This window comes from Bison bison, unplaced genomic scaffold (genome assembly GCF_000754665.1).
Source record: "Bison bison bison isolate TAMUID 2011002044 unplaced genomic scaffold, Bison_UMD1.0 scf7180017864384, whole genome shotgun sequence".
Classification (NCBI taxonomy): Eukaryota; Metazoa; Chordata; class Mammalia; order Artiodactyla; family Bovidae; genus Bison; species Bison bison.
In genome coordinates this window covers 12,338,650-12,358,927 of record NW_011494956.1, presented here as the reverse complement: position 1 = coordinate 12,358,927, position 20,278 = coordinate 12,338,650, and the positions used below count along the sequence as shown (strand labels likewise).

At 38.5% G+C, this 20,278-nt stretch overlaps 1 protein-coding gene across 1 annotated transcript in view; it reads right to left on the bottom strand.

Moving 5' to 3' along the window:
* PIK3CB (phosphatidylinositol-4,5-bisphosphate 3-kinase, catalytic subunit beta) overlaps positions 1 to 20,278 on the bottom strand; it is a 130,562-nt gene that overhangs the window by 100,002 nt on the left and 10,282 nt on the right. Inside the window, exon 2 of the mRNA XM_010858211.1 lies at positions 1,992 to 2,178. Within this exon, the coding sequence (XP_010856513.1) occupies positions 1,992 to 2,162 (171 nt within the window). The 5' untranslated portion in view covers positions 2,163 to 2,178. The remainder of the gene's footprint in view (positions 1 to 1,991; positions 2,179 to 20,278) is intronic.

Here is a 20,278-nt window from a genome sequence, read left to right as displayed (position 1 = left end):
GAGAAACTGGAACCCTTGAGCATTGCTGATGGGAATGTAAAATGGTACAGCCACTATAAAAAAAAGTTTGGCAGTTTCTTAAAAAGTTAAAACAGAATTACCATATGATCCAACACATGGAGAACAAGGATTCACATTGAAACTTAAACATCAATGTTCAGAACAGCATTATTCTCAACAGCTAAAAGTTGATTATAACCAAAAATGTCCAACAAAAGATGAATGAATAAACAAAATGTGGTACATCCATACAAAACAATGATGTTCAGTCTTAAAAAGGAAAGAAATTTGAATACATATGACAACATGAATGAAATGAAAAATACTATGGCTAAGTGAAAAAAGCAAGACACAGGCTGACTGTTGTGTGATTCTACTTACACAAGGTAGCTAGAATAAATACTACAATGGAGATTACCAGGGGTTAGGGGAGCAGAAGTTTATTATTTAGTAAGTACACAGTCTGTGTTTAGGATGATGAGAAGTGTTAGAAATGGATAGTGGTAATGGATTGGACAACACTGTGAATATACTTAATACCAAGAAATTATGTGCCTAAAAATGACTCTGATGAATTTTATTTTACAACAATACATTTTTTAAATTTTTTAAAATGGGTTTCAATAGTTAATTAAGCTTCAGCTATAGCCACAGTCATCCGTACCTGTCACTGGTGACTAGAAAAATAAATGTACTCTCTGCACCTGTAAGGTGCCTAAAACAATTTTTAATTTTTTTTTTCACTTCAGGGATCATACAGTTCTAGAATTTTTATGGCTCCCCAGTGAAGAAGCTTGGAAAACAGTTGAGAGGCTGTTCCAACTCTAGCACTCTGTCATAAATATTTTTTTCTTAAAAAGATCACAATCCTATACTGGGGTTCCATATTGGGTTCTAGAAAAATAATTTCATTTATAAGTCACAGTCTTTACAAATCAAACAGCACTCATCAGTTCACTTGAAAAAAATCAGCCAACAAACAGGCAAGCCTTGTTATATGAAAGAATTTGCTTTCAAGTGAGGACATACCATTCATTATGGGGGTGGGGAGGCAGAATCTAGTAAACAGCAGAAAACCTTTTCTTCCCCCAGAGTGACCATGAAAACTAGTGAGGATGGGGACAGAAGAAGGGGAACAGAAAGGGAAGGAAAAGGAGAAAAGAAACGATGAACCACGTCATATTTATTTAAAAAAAAAAAAAAAAAGTGACAAATTCAAAGACAGTAAGTACAAAGACCTTACCTTAAAACTTTCTCTGACAATGTCAAATTCCTTTTGATAACCTGAACAAATCTTTCAAACTAGCTGACATAAGTTAGTGTGTCTTAATTCAGGTATCACACATGAATTTTTTTTTAATTAAAAGTGAGTAGGAGTGAGAATGAGTATGTATGTGTATATATATATACATACATACACATACACATACACACATACACACACGAAATTGAAAGTGGCTCAGCTGTGTCCGACTCTTTGAGACCCCATGGACTATACTGTCCATGGAATTCTCTAGGCCAGAATACTGGAGTGTGAAGCCTTTCCCTTCTCCAAGCAATCTTTCCAACCTAGGGATTGAACCCTTCCGCATTGCAGGTGGATTCTTTACTCACTAAGCCACAAAGAAAGCCCAAGAATACTGGAGTGGGTAGCCTATCCCTTCTCCAGTGGATGTTCCCAACCCAGGAATCAAACCAGGGTCTCCTACATTGGATTTTTTACCAACTGAGCTATCAGGGAAGCCGTGTGTGTGTGTATGTGTGTCTATACACATACGTGTGTGTGTGTGTGTGTGTGTCTATATACATACAAACCAAAAAGAAGATCCAAGACAAAATATGAATTGAAATCTGTAAAATATAGTAACTTATAAACTTCTCTTAAATTCGCCATATGATTTACATTAATACCATTCTAAAATGGAGGAATATATCCTCCAAGTAATAAAGTAAGTAAGCTAGGTTTATAGAAAGCTCACCTAGTAACATACCTGCTTAATACAGGAAATGGTAGCTTCACGAGGCACCTCCAACTGGATATAAATCCCAGTGGGCAAAAGAAAATCCACGGGTATGGAGCCATCAGACGCTATCTGTGAGTCCACTGCCCAGATGTCAAGGACGTCTGCCATAGCAGGAGGCATCATGAAGTAGAAGCACATTCATAACCACGGGGCTCTAGAAATCAGTAGGTAAAACTCAGTGAATTAATAAGCCAGATTTTATACTAAAACGTGATGAAGCCCACCAATCCATAATTAGTCCTTGGATTTCAAAACAGCCAACATTGTAACAGGAGGCCAATTAAATTAAGCAAGACTCAGCCACATTACTTAAAATACTTTTGGATATCACTACATGAATTATGTATATACACCATACTGACTCAAATTCAACATAACTATATGACATGTAAAAGATGAAAGGTTTAAGAAGCACAGGGTTCTGAGAAATTCAGTTAATGACCACTCAACACAGGATTCTCTCCAGAGAATCCTAGAGGATTGATATTGGATTCTTCAGCCAAGTTTTTCCTGGCAAACTCCATGAAAAGTGGGAATCAAGAGAGCTTTCTTTCAAAAATAATTTTCTATCAATCAATGTGAGAAAGAAATGTCATGAACTTCGATCCATGACCCATCATCAAAGTATTAAAAAAATCAAATCCCACAAACCAGCTGGCAAGGCCTTTTGCCCTATGACTCTGGCCTGTTTTCCTTTGCTTCTCCAACAATTTCACAGTCCAGGCTCTTATGCCACAAGTTTTGCCTCATGCTGCTAGACTTGTGTTCACAGATATGTTGACACTCCCCTTACCAAACCAGTTTTCCAACAAATGCACCCTCCAAGTGGGCCATTTAAGTCTCATCTGTTTTAAGCGCTTTCTTCAAGAAAGCACAACAATAATCCTAAGAAGAACATGGGCAATAAAGTTAAAAAAGAAAAAAAAAGTCTCAAATCTCATTTATTCAAAAAATCCAAATCTTGTGTCAAAAGAGACAAGAGCCAATTTAAAGCATTTGGGGCATCAAAAACAATAATGACATCCGTGGATTGAAACACATCAAATATGAGACAATAATAATAGAGAAAGGCCCTTTACTGGTCAACTTTAAAGCCTGCTTTGAAACAGTCTGGGAAATTAAAATATGAATTAAGTATTAGAGGATTTTAAAGAAACTTCATTGTGTGAGGTATAATAATAGAATGTTTGTTATGTTTCTAAAAATCAGTCTTTATCAGTCAGATGCATAATAAATATACATCGGGATAAAATGAAATTATCCTTGGCATGTGCTTTAGGTTAGTCCATTTTTTAAAAAGTGAAAGGGTAGCTGATTTCAACAAAGACATAAAGGTAATTTCATGAGAAAAAGGACAGTCACTTGAACAAATGGTGCTTCAACTAGTTATTCTAGTTTGGAATACCTAGACATCCATAAGCTAAGAAAATGAAGCTCAATTCATACCTCATACCACTAATAATGGATTATAGTTATGTAAAAACTGAAACGGTAAAACCTCTAGAAGAAAACATAGAGAAAATATTGTGCTCTTGGATTAGGCAAACAGTTCTTAAATATGACACCATAGGCAATTCACAAAATAAAAAACTGATAAAATGCACACCACCAAAACTAAAACCTTCTGCCCATAAGTATGATACTGTTTATAATATAAAAAGATGAGCCACAGAAGGGAGACAATGCTTGCAAACCATATAAAGATCTGGTATCCAGAATACATAAAGAACTCTCCATATACAATCATAAGAAAAAAACTCAGCTTACTTGAATTGGCAAAAGATTTGAACAGAAACTATCAAAGGAGATGGCAAAAAGGCTTAATAACATTAGTTACATAAACTAAAATTACAATGCGATACACACCTCTTACAGGGTAAAATTAAAAACACCAACCATACCAAGTGCAGACAGGGAGAGGAGCTGGAACTTTCTACACTGCTGATGGGAATGTTAAACAACAGAGCTACTTTGGAAAATAGTTTGGCAGTTTCTTAACATATATTTACCATATGATCCAGTCATCCCACTTCTAAATATGCACCTAAATGATATGAAGGTATCAGTTCAGTTCAGTTCAGTGGCTCAGCCGTGTCCGATTCATTGCAACCCCATGAATTGCAGCACGCCAGGCCTCCCTGGCCATCACCAACTCCCGGAGTTCACTGAGACTCATGTCCATTGAGTCAGTGATGCCATCCAGCCATCTCATCCTCTGTCGTCCCCTTCTCCTCCTGCCCCCAATCCCTCCCAGCATCAGAGTCTTTTCCAATGAGTCAACTATTTGCACGAGGTGGCAGGAAGCAGGAAGAGGTAAAAGAGGATTACCAAGGAACACAAGGAAACTCTTGGGAGTAAAGGATATGTTCATTATCTTGTCAGATGATGGTTTCAGGGATATGTACATATGTCAAAATATATCAAATTACACATTTTCAATATGTGTAGTTTAAGTCAATTATCCCTCAGTAAGTGTTAGTCCTATGTCCAACTCTGTGCTCTCATGGACTGTAGTTCACCAGGCTCCTCTGTCCATGGAATTCTCCAGGCAAGAATACTGGAGTGGGTTCAAATTTCCTCCTCTAAAGGATCTTCCTGACACATGGATTGAACCCGGGTCTCCTGAATTGTGCAGGCAGATTCTTTATCATCTGAGCCATCAGAGAAGCCCATACCTCAATAAACACGTTTTTAAAAATGAGAGAAATAGATAAAATGAGAGGCAAAACATTGTTACTGACTGAGGTTGGGACATGAGGAGTACACTGCACTACTTCTCTGATTTTGTGTATGTTTGCTATTTTTCACAACAAAAAGGTTTTGTTAAATTCCACCTACGCCATTTATCAGTTATGTGATATGAAACTTCTTGAGACTTCAATAGCTTTAAAAAAAATTATACTAAAGTATTTCTCCTGGGAACACTGTGACAATGAAGGAGCTAAAATGGAGTGGCTAACACACTGCAATGACAGCTTTCTGCCTCCCCTCAACATCCTGGTCATTACTGACCCCTCCTTAACTCTTACACCTCACAGCCTAGGTCCAGCACACTGCCACTGTGATAAAGGTTTTGAATCTTTCAGACATGCCAGCCTTATTTCTGTAGACAGAACAGACAATGATTAAAGATTGTGTTCTCAGAGTCTAACACCTGAGTTGTAAACCTGGCTCCATCACTCACTAATGAAGATGTCTTGGGCAAATCACATTATCTTCCTCCTAATTAAGTTCCCTTACCTATGAAATGATGAAAACAACAGTAACTACATCATATCATGGTTATGAAAACTGAGTAAAGAATGCCCAACCATAATAGGCCCAAGGTTTGCTGCTACTTACAATTTTTTATTTTTATTCAAAAACCAAAAGTTCTTTTGAGCTGTGAGTTATATATATTCAACTACTTTGTTTCTCCAAAAGTGATTACACATAGTAGCCATTTGCAATTGTTTAATGAACTCAAGACCAAACGCTGCTACTCCTACAATAATTTTTTAAAAAGCTCAAGGGATAATGGAATTTATAACACTAAAGATAAGTACTTACTATGTATCAGGAATCTACTAAAATCTTTACATGCATTACTATATCTTATCCTGACTACTACCCTGTGGTAATATTACTACTCCTTAAGGAAGTACCTAAGACTTAGATACTTTGAGATCTCATTCATGGATAAAAAGTAGCAGTCTTGGGATATCAACTTGGGTCTAACTCTGGAGAGTGAGCCCAACTCTACACTCTACATAATAACTGCTGCTGCTGCTAAGTCATTTCAGTCCTGTCTGATTCTGTGCGACCCCACAGAGGGCAGCCCACTGGGCTCCTCCGTCCCTGGGATTCTCCAAGCAAGAACACTGGAGTGGGTTGCCAATTCCTTCTCCAATGCATGAAAGTGAAAAGTGAAAGTGAAGTCGCTCAGTCGTGTCTGACCCTTAGTGACCCCAAGGAATGACTGCAGCCTGCCAGGCTCCTCTGTCTATGGGATTCTCCAGGCCTGCCAAGCTCCTCTGTCCAAGGGATTCTCCAGGTAAGAATACTGAGTGGGTTGTCGTTTCCTTCTCCAGGAGATCTTCCTGACTCAGGAATCGAACCTGGGTCTCCTGCATTGCAGGCAGATTCTTCACCGACTGAGCTACGATACTATAATATACCATAATAACTGCTAAAGCACCAGGAAGTGTGAGACATTTCACCATATTAAACCACATTACCTGACTGTAAGCTCCTTGAAATCTTGTGCCAAGCTTTTTAAAAGACTTGTCTCTCACCACAGCATATAGTGAAATCACTATATTTAGTAATTTTAAACTGATAACTTTCATAGACAAGAACAAAACCACACAAAGTTACTACAAGATGTCATTAACAGACACTGATCCTGGAAATGCTTTACGCAAATCACTGCAGAACAGCCTTAGAAACTATTTTCAGTAGAGGAGCTTCTCAACTTTGCAAGTATTAGATATTCAAGAAACATCTGCATAATAAAAACATTCTACATCAAATTTTAAAGACCATGCTTTGCTTATATTCAAATAACACCATGCAAAGACAAACAGGAAAAAGCTGTCTCCTGAACACCAAAAGTCAGGAGACATATGAGAGTCAGGAGCTGTCAACAAAAACTGAGAGGACAAACTCAAGTTAGCATTTAAAATTGAGATGGGTTTATGAAACATCAGAATTATAATCAAGATAAACCTGTACAGTCCCCTGGTTGCTTTAGCATAGATTTTTGGCAAGATTCTCACAATTGAAACCAAATCACCTGATAAATATCAACAGTAATATAAGAGCAAAAAACTATAAAAATAAAAACTCTGAAACCTCACCCTTACCAGCAACTAGAAATGATGAGGATTTCTGAGCCTCTGGAGTCTAGAGTAGTAATCTTTTCAAAGAAACCGTACCTCACTACCCAACAGCATCAACTCCCCAGATTCAAAATTCTAAACTTCTCAGGTATTAAAGGGAAAATCACCATGGTAGATTTAAGAATTTCTTGATGATGAAGTCATATCTAAAATGAATTATAGGAATGAATTCATGGGCCCCTGCCTTCCCTTCCTTCTAGATCTGTCATTCAACACTCCCACACGTACTATCCTTAATCCTGCTGACACTTATCACCATGTCTCATACTCTTTCCTGCCTTCTACCTTAAATCTGTCATTCCTCTCCCTAGCATGTCATCCTGACCAACTCTCACACTTCTAGGCTGTGAATTAGAATCTGTCCCTAATACTCCTCTGTGCACCCAAGTACCAGGGCATATACATGTCAACGAAGGAGTACACTATACTAAAATTCATTGCTATGGGATAGTTTCCCAGTCTCTTGCTATTTCCAGTTCAATAAACACTTACTTTTGGCTGAATGAATTAATGAATTCAAATTCTATGGAAATCACTACTAGACCAATTATATTTTATCATTAAAAATGTGATATTTTTTGGTTTTTCTTTGCCCCAAAGCACAGCATACAGAAACTTAGTTCCCTGAGCAGGGATGGAACCTGCTCCCCCTGCAGTGGAAGCACTGACTCTTACTCAGTGAACTGCCAGGGAAGTCCCGTTAAAAATGTGATTTATATCATACTTGACAGGAAAAAAGGAACTATGTGGCCATCAGTGCGGTCTTTCAGTGCCTAGTATAATGAATATCAAAAACAGTTTCCAAATAGATATAACTTTTTTCACCAGGCCAGGGGGGGCAGGTATTTCCTGGGTCTTTCATGCAGTACATATGCTCTTTGTTGAGGCACACAGGCTTATCTTGTTGTGGAGCACAGGCTCTAGAGCACATGGGCTCAGTAACTTGTGGCCTGTGGGCTTATTTGCTCTACCACATGTGAGATCTTAGTTCCCCAACCAGGAATCAAACCTGGGTGTCATGCATTACAAGGTAGATTCTCAACCACCAGACCATCTGGGAAGTCCCAACATACAGAATTCCGATTGCTTAATACCATCTTGTCTCCAGTCCATAAATGCCTGTCGTGTGAAGAGAAACATGAAATAGGTCTTACCAAATACTGTATTCCCTCTGTGCCGCACTTCCAATAATGTTACAGCCATTACCAAAAATGATGTATTTTCAACTAATGTTTGACTATAGAACTGTTTATTCCATAAAATGGCATCTTCTATTAAATTTAGATTGGGGAACTCCCAAACTGGTGTCAACTGACAACCACTATTTTTAATATAAAGGAAAAGAAAGTAGAATTTTACTTCAGAATATGCTATATTTAACAATCATAATGCCTTAAATATTTAAAAACTGGCAAAATATTATAAATTGCAATGATGAAATATTTTTTCCTGCCATCTCAAAATGCATTATAAAGTTTAATCCTTTAGCTTTACAGTTCACCATGGTCCTTGCTTACTAAAGCAACATCACACCAGTCTCCAAAATCAATTCCCCTACCTTCAATTTCTTATTCTAAAAATATATCTTATTGAAGTATAGTTGATTTATAGTGTTGTGCAAAATTCTACCATTCAACAAAATGATTCAGTTATACATATAAATATATATATACACACACATTCTTTTACATATGCTTTGCCTTTATGGTTTACCATACAATATTGAATATAGTATGAGGGCCTTGAACATTGGCAGATTTTGGTACTTGTGAGGCTCCTGGAATCAAACCTCTGCAGACACTGAAGGTGAACCCTAGTGAAAAGTTACATTCAGGTATATAAATTCCTACCTTGATATTTTCATATTAATCATTTACTAATAACTGAGCTAGAATGCTTGTCACGCTTTGTAAATATTCCAGATAAAGACACTATGTAATTACAGCCTAACACTGTACTTGTGTGTCACTTTAATAAAAGTACTTTTATTAAACCAGTTCTCAAGGTTTTCAAAGTACTTCAAGCTGAATACTACCTAAGAGAATGGTTTTCGGTCCTCATGTTCAGAACTTTTTAAATAATTTACAAATATTTTAAAAACCTGAAATGAAATTATTAATATAATTTCAGTTCAGGTCAGTTCAGTTGCTCAGTCGTGTGCGACTCTTTGCAACCCCAGGAATCGCAGCACGCCAGGCCTCCCTGTCCATCACCAACTCCCGGAGTTCACTCAGACTCTCACGTCCATTGAGTCAGTGATGCCATCCAGCCATCTCATCCTCTGTCGTCCCCTTCTCCTCCTGCCCCGAATCCCTCCCAGCATCAGAGTCTTTTCCAATGATTCAACCCTTAGCATGAGGTGGCCAAAGTACTGGAGTTTCAGCTTCAGCATCATTCCTTCCAAAGAAATCCCAGGGCTGATCTCCTTCAGAATGGACTGGTTGGATCTCCTTGCAGTCCAAGGGACTCTCAAGAGTCTTCTCCAACACCACACTTCAAAAGCATCAATTCCTCGGCGCTCAGCCTTCTTCACAGTCCAACTCTCACATCCATACATGACCACAGGAAAACCACAGCCCTGACTAGACGGACCTTTGTTGGCAAAGTAATGTCTCTGCTTTTGAATATGCTATCTAGGTTGGTCATAACTTTCCTTCCAAGGAGTAAGTGTCTTTTAATTTCATGGCTGCATATATACTTGATTTCAAAATAAACTCATTTAATCTTCTAATTATAATACAAAGAATAAATAAAACAAAATAAAAATCTATATTTCAGTATGTGAAAACTGGATATAACCATTATGTGCACAATAGAGTAGTCAGAGGTTTGAATCTCTACATACAATCACCATGGATGTGACAACTACAAATGCAGACTAATTAAATGCCACAAAAGCCAATGATGCCAGAGATTTTTAAAATCTCTATTTTCCAAAATTAATGTACTAAAATCATGCAAAAATACTTTGTATTATTTCTTTATGTAAATAAAGTTCAGATCTAGGATCAGATAATAATAAGACTTTTAACCATTACATAATAGTAGTACCTCCCCCAATCACTAAAACAACAAAATCAATGTCCACAAATTTCAGAAGCATCTTATAGGAGGCATTTCACACTGCCCAGTTTGAGAATCACTGCTCTACAATAATTCCTACTATTTCTCAAAGGATTAATGGGATCTCCACAATTTATCTAGTCTGTACAAAAGAACTATACAAAAAAGATCTTCACAACCCAGTAAATCACGATGCTCTGATCACTCACCTAGAGCCAGACATCCTGGAATGTGAAGCCAAGTGGGCTTTAGGAAACATCACTACAAACAAAGCTAGTGGAGGTGATGGAATCCCAGTTGAGCTATTTCAAATCCTAAAAGAAAATGCTGTGAAGTGCTGCACTCAAAATGTCAGCAAATTTGGAAAACTCAAAACTGGCCACAGGACTGGAGAAGGTCAGTTTTCATTCCAATACCTAAGAAAGGCAATGCCAAAGAATGCTCAAACTACCGCACAATTGCACTCATCTCACACGCTAGTAAAGTAACACTCAAAATTCTCCAAGCCAGCCTTCAGCAATACATGAACCGTGAACTTCCAGATGTTCAAGCTGGTTTTTAAAAAGCCAGAGGAACCAGAGGTCAAATTGCCAACATCCGCTGGATGGTCGAAAAAGCAATAGAGTTCCAGAAAACCATCTATTTCTACTTTATTGAATATGCCAAAGCCTTTGACTGTGTGCATCACAATAAACTGTGGAAAATTCTGAAAGAGATGGGAATACCAGACCACCTGACCTGCCTCTTGAGAAACCTGTATTCAGGTCATGAAGCAACAGTTAGAATTGGACATGGAACAACAGACTGGTTCCAAATAAGAAAAGAAGTACGTCAAGGCTGTATATTGTCACCCTGCTTATTTAACTTCTATGCAGAGTACATCATGAGAAACACTGGGCTGGAAGAAGCAAAAGCTGGAATCAAGTCTGCTGGGAGAAATATCAATAACCCCAGAAATGCAGATGACACCACCCTTATGGCAGAAAGTGAAGAGGAACTAAAAAGCCTCTTGATGAAAGTGAAAGAGGAGAGTGAAAAAGTTGGCTTAAAGCTCAACATTCAGAAAACTAAGATCAGGGACTTCCCTGGTGGTCCAGTGGCTAGGACTCTGTGCTCTCAGTGCAGGGGGTCCAGGTTCATTTCCTGGTCAGGAAACTAGATCCCATATGCTGCTGCTAAGACCCAGTGCAGCCACGTAAATAAATATTAAAAAAAAAAAAAGAAAACTAAGATCATGGCATCTGGTCCCATCACTTCATGGCAAATAGATGGGGAAACAGTGGAAACCGAGGCTGACTTTACTTTTTCGGGCTCCAAAATCACTGCAGGTGGTGACTGCAGCAATGAAATTAAAAGACGCTTACCCTTTGGAAGGAAAGTTATGACCAACCTAGATAGCATATTCAAAAGCAGAGACATTACTTTATCAGCAAAGCTTCATCTAGTCAAGGATATGGTTTTTCCAGTAGTCATGTATGGATGTGAGAGTTGAACTATAAAGAAAGCTGAATGCCAAAGAATTGATGCTTTTGAAGTGTGGTACTGGAGAAGACTCTTGAGGGTCCCTTGGACTGCAAGGAGATCCAACCAGTCCATCCTAAAGGAGATCAGTCCCAGGTGCTCATTGGAAGGACTGATGCTGAAGCTGAAACTCCAATACTGTGGCCACCTGATGCGAAGACCTGACTCATTTAAAACACCTCTGATGCTGGGAAAGATTGAGGGCAGGAGAAAAAGGGGACAACAGAGGATGAGATGGTTGGATGGCATCACCAACCCGATGGACATGAGTTTGGGTAAACCAGGAGTTGGTGATGGACAAGGAGGCCTGGCGTGCTGCGGTCCATGGGGTCACAAAGAGTCGGACACAACTGAGTGATTGAACTGAACTGAACTGAACTGAATGAACAGTAATGAATAAAATTTCTCATACATTTCTACTTGTCAATCAATAGTGTATCTTATACTTCTCTATTTTGTTTTCAGCTAATTCTTGAAGGCAAAAGAAGCTCTTAAGTCAAGAAGACTTTAGCCCCTTATCTGATGAGAAGAATGTAAGGTGAGTATAAGTGGCTCTTAGTTTTCAAGACGCTTAGTAAACATACTGATGGGGTAGTCTACCTAAAATCACAGGGTAACTTGCAGCACTTAGGAGCTTCTTTCACAATACTTTTAAGCTAAGTACTGAGAGAGGGGGTATACTCTCAAAATGTGCTGAGCTGAAATTAAAAATAGTATGTCCTTTATCTGACCTAAAACAAATAAGGTAACAAACCAACTGGTATCAGATAAATCTTTTATAAAGATACTCTGAAGAAAATTACTGCTACATAATTGTATTAAAATAAATGTGTTCTGGTTCCTATTCCAATAAGTCACCCTTATCTTATATGGAGCATCACACGTACGAGTCCAACCTGAGAAGTAACTCATGGTTTCAGGTTGGGCGGTACCTTAGGAGCGGCAGGCCCTTCCTGTTTTAAAAATTAGGAAGCTAAGGCCCAGAGAAATTACTTAAGTTACCTAGGCGACACAGAGACACAGCCAAGACCAAAGTCAGATTTTTTTTCCCAAGCATGCCCTCTCCTTCCTTAAAGAAAATGTTTTTCACAGGGTTGCCCTAGCACAACAACCCTTCACAGGGTTACTCTAGCACAGGCTTACCCTGGCACAGCAAGCACAAGACCCTACCTCAGTCAGGTATGGCTCTTTAGTTTGAGCATTAAGCAAATGATCAAAGGCTGAAGACAAGCATGAGACTACTTATGAAAACAACTTTTCAAGGAAGCTATCAGAGAGCAAAGGAACTTCAGCAGTGACAATTAGCTCGACTCAGACTTTATTTTTGGGGGCTCCAAAATCACTGCAGATGATTACTGCAGCCATGAAATTAAAATACGCTTACTCCTTGGAAGGAAAGTTATGACCAACCTAGATAGCATATTCAAAAGCAGAGACATTACTTTGCCAACAAAGATCTGTCTAGTCAAGGCTATGGTTTTTCCAGTGGTCACGTATGGATGTGAGAGTTGGACTGTGTAGAAAGCTGAGCGCCAAAGAATTGATGCTTTTGAACTGCGGTGCTGGAGAAGACTCTTGAGAGTCCCTTGGACTGCAAGGAGATCCAACCAGTCCATTCTGAAGGAGATCAGCCCTGGGATTTCTTTGGAAGGAATGATGCTAAAGCTGAAACTCCAGTACTTTGGCCACCTCATGCAAAGAGTTGATTCACTGGAAAAGACTCTGATGCTGGGAGGGATTGGGGGCAGGAGGAAAAGGGGGATGACAGAGGATGAGATGGCTGGATGGCATCACTGACTTAATGGACGTGAGTCTGAGTGAACTCCGGGAGTTGGTGATGGACAGGGAGGCCTGGCGTGCTGCAATCCATGAGGTCGCAAAGAGTCAGACACAACTGAGTGACTGAACTGAACTGAAGCCCTTAAGACTATAATTACAAACCCATATCCTGTCAATTGTTCACTGGCAGAAAGAGAGGAAGGGGTTTAAACATTCTCAGTTTCCCTAGCAATGTGCCAGCAAAACTACTGGATTTTACTTCTTTCAATAAAGTGATAAGCAGAAACCAACATACAGATGAACAAGACCTCATACAGATGAACAAGAAGTTCAGACAAAAACTTCTTAGAAAATCATGGGGAAAAAATTTGGTAGTGACTGAAAGGGAATTTTAAAAAATATTAAATGGAATAGCATTTACTTAATATTTATTTCTTTACTATTATAGGATATAGCTAGAAGACAAGTTTATTTAATGATCATTAAAAAAAAAACTGGAAGTGGCAGTGCACTTATCATAACACCACATTTACTATCTAAACCTGCAGGTTCTAATCACAGACAAGTGACAGGATTTTGATTTATCTGGGTTTCTGTCCCCCCATGTCTATCAGCCTTATTTATTGACTGACTTACAATAAAGTATCCATTATACTGAACACTGAAAAACTGAAGAGTATAGCACTCCATTTGTTAAAGACGGTTATTTTATCTGAATCATTATCATTTCATGTAAAAGATCTCTCTAAAGTAGTTCTAAAAAGTACTAAAGAATAATTGCTAAATCATTTAGCAGTTATTTCAATAAATGATGCTAAAGCTAAAACTCCAGTACTTTGGCCACCTCATGCAAAGAGTTGATTCATTGGAAAAGACTCTGATGCTGGGAGGGATTGGGGGCAGGAGGAGAAGGGGACGACAGAGGATGAGATGGCTGGATGGCATCACTGACTCAATGGACGTGAGAGTCTGAGTGAACTCTGGGAGTTGGTGATGGACAGGGAGGCCTGGCGTGCTGCGATTCATGGGGTGGCAAAGAGTCGGACACGACTGAGTGACTGAACTGAACTGAACTGAATCTTATCGTTTGTATTGAAATAAAATATTCAAATTTATCATCTAAAAACAGAAGCTGGGGGGCTTCCCTGGAGGTCCAGCAGCTAAGAATCTGAGCTTCCACTGCAGAGGACATAGGTTCCACCCTGGTCGGAAACCAAGCTCCTGAATTCCATTTGGTTGGGGAAGAAAAAAAAAAAAAGGCATTCTAAAGAGTTTTTAGGAAATATGTGCAAATATGCATTGAGTCTTGAAAATTTTTTAAACCTACTAACTCATTAATTATGTTTTAAAACCTGAATTCAGAAGAATTTTCATACACAAAGCAAAATACACAAGTGACAAACTTGCAAATAAACCAATGGTTATACCCCTATCTGATGGTATATTAAGCAGCTATTTACACTGGTTTGTCAAATGTGTATATTAGAAATCTTTATGGATATATATAGAGTAAAATATAAAGGAATACAGTAAGTACAATTAGAATTCTGTTTAACTGCAAAAAGGAAAAAATCATGAGTACAACCTAATGCACAGAAATTTAGGCTGGAAAACCAGAGTCTGGGAGGGGAAGAGAGAGGAAGGGGGTATAAGATGAGCAACTAACACTGTGGTCTACTACAATTGTACCTGAGTGTCTTTAGCATGTAAATAGCACACTGTTTTTTAGCACATAAATAGCACAATATTTTTTATCACAAATGACCTTTCTTTTAATTAAATCACATTTTTCTTAATGTATGTAAGCAGATATTACCTATAAATTTCTTTTTTAATATAGGAAAATAAGTATTATAAAACATACCACAGTGCCTTCCCTGATGGTTCAATGGTTAAGAATTCACGTTGCAATGCAGGGGACACAGTTTTGATCCCCTGTTGAGGAACTAAGATCCCACATGCCTCAGAGCATAAGCCCATGTGCCATGACTAGAAGGCCCGAGTGCCACAACTGCTAAGCCCACGGACTTCAATGAAAGATCTCACATGATGCAATCAAGACCTGATGCAGCCAAATACATTTTTTTTTTAATAAATAAAACATGCTACCAAAAGGGGGGTTGGCTCTGACAGGGTTTAGAATCTTTATTATAAACTTCTTTAAGATTCTTTATATATATTGCAAAACAAACTAGAAAGGTACTTTCAAGAAAGGATTTGGGACTTCCACGGTAGTCTAGAGGCAAAGACTTCACACTGCCAATACAATGGACCAGGATTCGATCCCCTGTCCTGGAACTAGATGCCACATGTGACGATAAAGATAAAGATCTCGCAAGCCACAACTAAGACCCAGAGGATGAAATGGTGGGATGGCATCACCAACTCACTGAACATGAGTTTGAGCAAACTCTAGGAGATGGTGGTGCACAGGGAAATCTGGCATGCTGCAGTCTACGGGGTCTCAAAGAACGGCTGAACAACAACAATTTATCGAATAATGTAACACTCTAAGCGAACTTCACAAAATACTGACATATCTACTTATCATTCATGTTATATTAAAAATTATTAGGAATTATATTTGTCTGTTTTAATTGAATCACTGAAGTTAATTTTTCTTTAAAAAATTCCCTTCTTGGGACTTCCTTGGTGGTCCAGTAATTAAGAATCTGTCTTACAGAAGAGGAGACGTGGGTTCAATCCCTGGTCTGAGAACTAAGATCCCACGTGGTACAGAGCTACTGAGTTTGTGCGCCTCAACTAGAGATAAACCTGTGCAATGCAACTATTGAGTTGAGCTTATGTGCCGTGACTAAGACCCAACGCAACCAAAATTAAGTTTTTTTAAAAAATTCTATTTTCAGCATACTCTGTGTACTAATATAATGTATTCAGCATTCAAATAAAAGATGTTCTGTTTTTAAAATAAATCAAATGAAACCAACTGTTGTCACCCACTGCCCATTTTGGAGTGTCAGTGTTCTTCATTTCTAACTAGTATGGTATCTTTCTCTATTGAGAATTTTTATGTGGTAAGAATTTGGGCCTCTCCAAAATCAGAAATAGTCAAAGCTAATCCCAGAGGCCTAAGGTCTGAGAAGTACAATCTTGAAGATCACACAGAGCAGCAGAATCTAAGCAGTATTCTATGCTTTAGGACACAGGGTATAGCATAGTGGTATAGAATTCACCTGCCAGTGTCAGAGATGCAAGAGACACAGTTTAGATCCCTAGGTTGGGACGATCCCCCTGGAGAAAGAAATGGCAACCCACTCCAGTATTCTTGCCTGGAAAACTCCATGGACAGAGGAGCCTGGCAGGCTACAGTCCATGGGTTGCAAAGACCAAGCATACACATACAGCAATGCAAAGCATCTCAAAAGCCTGGGGATCATCAAACCACAGGGTAACTCCACAATTCATACTTTCACCTTAACTTTTATTTGCTCCTTCCACTGACATTCTCTGAACATTTGAATAAGGTTTGAAACAAGCCATATAAATTAGCACTCTTTATTTAAACAGCAGTAGAAAATTTTAAATAACTCCCACATTCCCAACAACTCTGTCAGATAAAAGTATCAACAGAAATTTAGAAACCTAATCCAATACAATGGTACTCCCATGGGGAGTGGGGACAGTACATTATTGGTATTATTTCTTCACAATCAATGGGCTAATGAAAAATTTAGTTCAGCACATTACCAGGTCTAAAGTATGTTAATCTTCTTACAAAAATTTAAAAAAATAAAAATCACATCATTCCATTCTTCCAAAATATTGCAAACTGTTAGCTTCTTAAGATACTCAATTTAAAATTATTTAAACATTTTTCATTCAAATATTTAATTTTTTGTTTTGTTTTAAATACTTTTAAATTTATTTTGGCTGTGTTGGGTGTTAGTCACAGCACTGGGGATCTTTACTGGTGGTACACAGATTTTTCAGCTGTGGAGAGCTCGAGGGCTCACGCAAGATCCCAGTTCCTGGAACAAGAATCAAACCTGCATTCCCCCAAATTGCCAGGCAGGAGATGTCCTGAAATATTTCCATTTTTTATTAAATAATGCTATTTATTTTTTCCAGTGTTCCTAATTTCAGTCTGCTCTCCTGGCTTTTAATCTAAATGTTCAATTATACTTACCAATAAGAAAAAAATTATTTTAATTGGATATTTATTACCAAGAAGATGTATTTCATCCTCACAGTGTTCTCCCTTCACCCTGTCCCTTCTCTTCTACTTCCAATGAATAGTATTAGGGGCACAAGAAAGTGAAAGAAAGTGAAGTCGCTCAGTTGTGTCCGACTCTTTGTGACCCGGTGGACTGTAGCCCACCAGGCTCCTTTGTCCATGGGATTCTCCCGGCAAGAATACTGGAGTGGGTTGCCATTTCCTTCTTCAGGGGATCTTCGTGACCCAGGGATTGAACCCAGGTCTCCTGCACTGCAGGCAGACGCTTTACCCTCTGAGCCACCAGGGAAGCCCAGTGGCACAAGAACTAACCATTAACCTTGCTTCAGTCACTGGTGGACCATTACCATGATTCAGAGTACATGTGATTATTTTTCTAAATATATCAAATCAATCGGACAAAGACTCATTACCAATTGCTAATATATGGGGATCTTCTCCAACCATTAAAGATACAGCTAATGGAATTCTCCAACATGATGTACAAGTACTTTCTATTTCAAAATATGTTTTTGCTTAAAATAATACATAAACAGAAAAGTACTTTACAAATTACTATTTAAAAAACACCATCTATATCAAGAATTAGAACACTGCCAGCATCCCAGAGACTCCATAGATATTCCATCCAAATAGCAACTGCCTCCCTCATCTCTCAGCACAACTCTGTGGTAACCCTTTCTTTGCATTTTACTCAGTTTACATAATAGTACAAACTGCAAAGTGAAGCAAATATTATAATCCTGGCTTAGTGGATATACTTTGTACCTATTATGGGATACATACTTCAGACAAAAGTTTCACAGTCTGGACAACTACTGCTTCTGTTTTTCAGTCCTGTAGCAATGGAACCAACAGATTAACTAGGGTGGGTTTTCTTTTCTTTTTACATGACAACAAATCTTGATTTGAGAAATCATAATCAAGTACGGTACTTGTTTATAACAAGTGACATCAAACAATTAAAAATTACTGTATAGCAAAGGGTACCCACATATAAGTGCTGTGAGGGTGAGTCATGAACCAGAGTGTACAAGTGTGTAGGGAGGCCGGTGAGTAACTACCCAACAGCCCTCGCATCTAGGAACTGATTCAGTGCCAGAAAGCCATCTGAATGGCAAACAGTAACACGAGAAGAATTTTAAATAGCTTACAGCTGTAGAAAAAAGCGCTGTTACAGGCGCCAAACCTTTTAGTTATTTCCATCTGCTGTCATTTTCAACATTAAATTGTAGGATGTAAAAATTAAATGAGAATCCTAAAAAGCTAGCATTTCTCCCAAACCATTTCAGGATTACCCTTCTCCACACTGGTCTAAGTTTGGTCTATGCAAGAATTTGTCTGTTTTAAAACTTTTCCTTGGGCTTCCCTGGTGGCTCAGTGGTCCACCTGCCAGTGCAAGAGATATGGGTTTGATCCCTGGTCCAGGAAAATAGCACATGCTGCAGAGGAACTAAGCCTATGCACCACAACTATTAAGCCTGTGCTCTAGAGCCCAAGAGCCCCAACTACTGAAGCCCGCGCACCCCAGAGCCTGTGCTCTCCAACAAGGGAAGCCACCAAATTAAGAAGCCCACACACTGCAACTAGAGATGCCCCTGCTCATCACAACTAGAGAAAAGCCCACACAGCAACAAAGAGCCAGGAAAGTCAAAAACGAATTAATAAAACTACCAAAAGAAGTTCTTAATTAAAACAAACAAATAAAACTTCCCTGTCAACCAATTTTCCTCATAACCTATCCAACAATGAATAACAAAATGCTTCTGTGTATAGTTTTCATAGCCCCTTCATGCTGCAACTAAAGATCTTGGATGCTGCAACTAAGACCCAGTGCAGCCAAATAAACACATATTTTTGAAAAAGTGGTTAGGACTCTGTGCTTTTACTGCCAAGGTTCCAGATTCAAACCCTAGTCAGGGAATTAAGATCCCACTAGCCATGCCACGTGGCCAAAACACAGAACAAAACAGTATGGTACTAGCACAAAAACAGACACACAGATCAAAGGAACCTAATAGAGAACTCAGAAATGAATTCACACTTATATGTCAACTAATCTATGACAAAGGAGGCGGAGGTAAGAACAAACAATGAAGAAAAGACAGCCTCTTCAATAGATGGTGTTCAAAAAACTGGACAGCTACATGAAAAAGAATCAAACTGAATTACTTTCTCATACAGAATACAAAAATTAATTCATAATGTTGATTAAAGACTTAAATGTCTGAAACCATAAAACTTGTACAAGAAAACACAGGATGCACACTCTTTGACATTGGCCTTAGCAATATTTGCGGGGTATGTCTCCTCAAACAAAGGGAGCAAAACCAAAAATAAACAAGTGGGATTACATCAAACTTTTCCTGCACAGCAAAGCAAAGTATCAACAAAATGAAAAGGCAACCCACCGAATCAGAAAAAATATCTGAAAACAATATCCATTAAGGGGTTAACATCCAAACCATAAACTCATACAACTTAACATCAAAAAACAAACAGCCCAATTACAAAATGGGCAGAGAACCTGAATAGACATTTTTCCAAAGACATTCTGATGGCCAACAGATACACTGAAAAGATGCTCAACATCACTAACCATCAGAGAAATGTACACCAAAACAATAATGAGATACCACCTCCACCTGTCAGAATGGCTGCTGTCAAAAAACCAAGTAACAAGTGTTGGCAAGGACGTGGAAAAAAGGAAACCCTTGTGCACTGTTGGTGGGACTATACTGGAGCAGCCATTATTGAAAAACAGTACAGAGGTTCCTCAAAAAGTTAAAAATAGAACTTCCAGCAATTTCACTTCT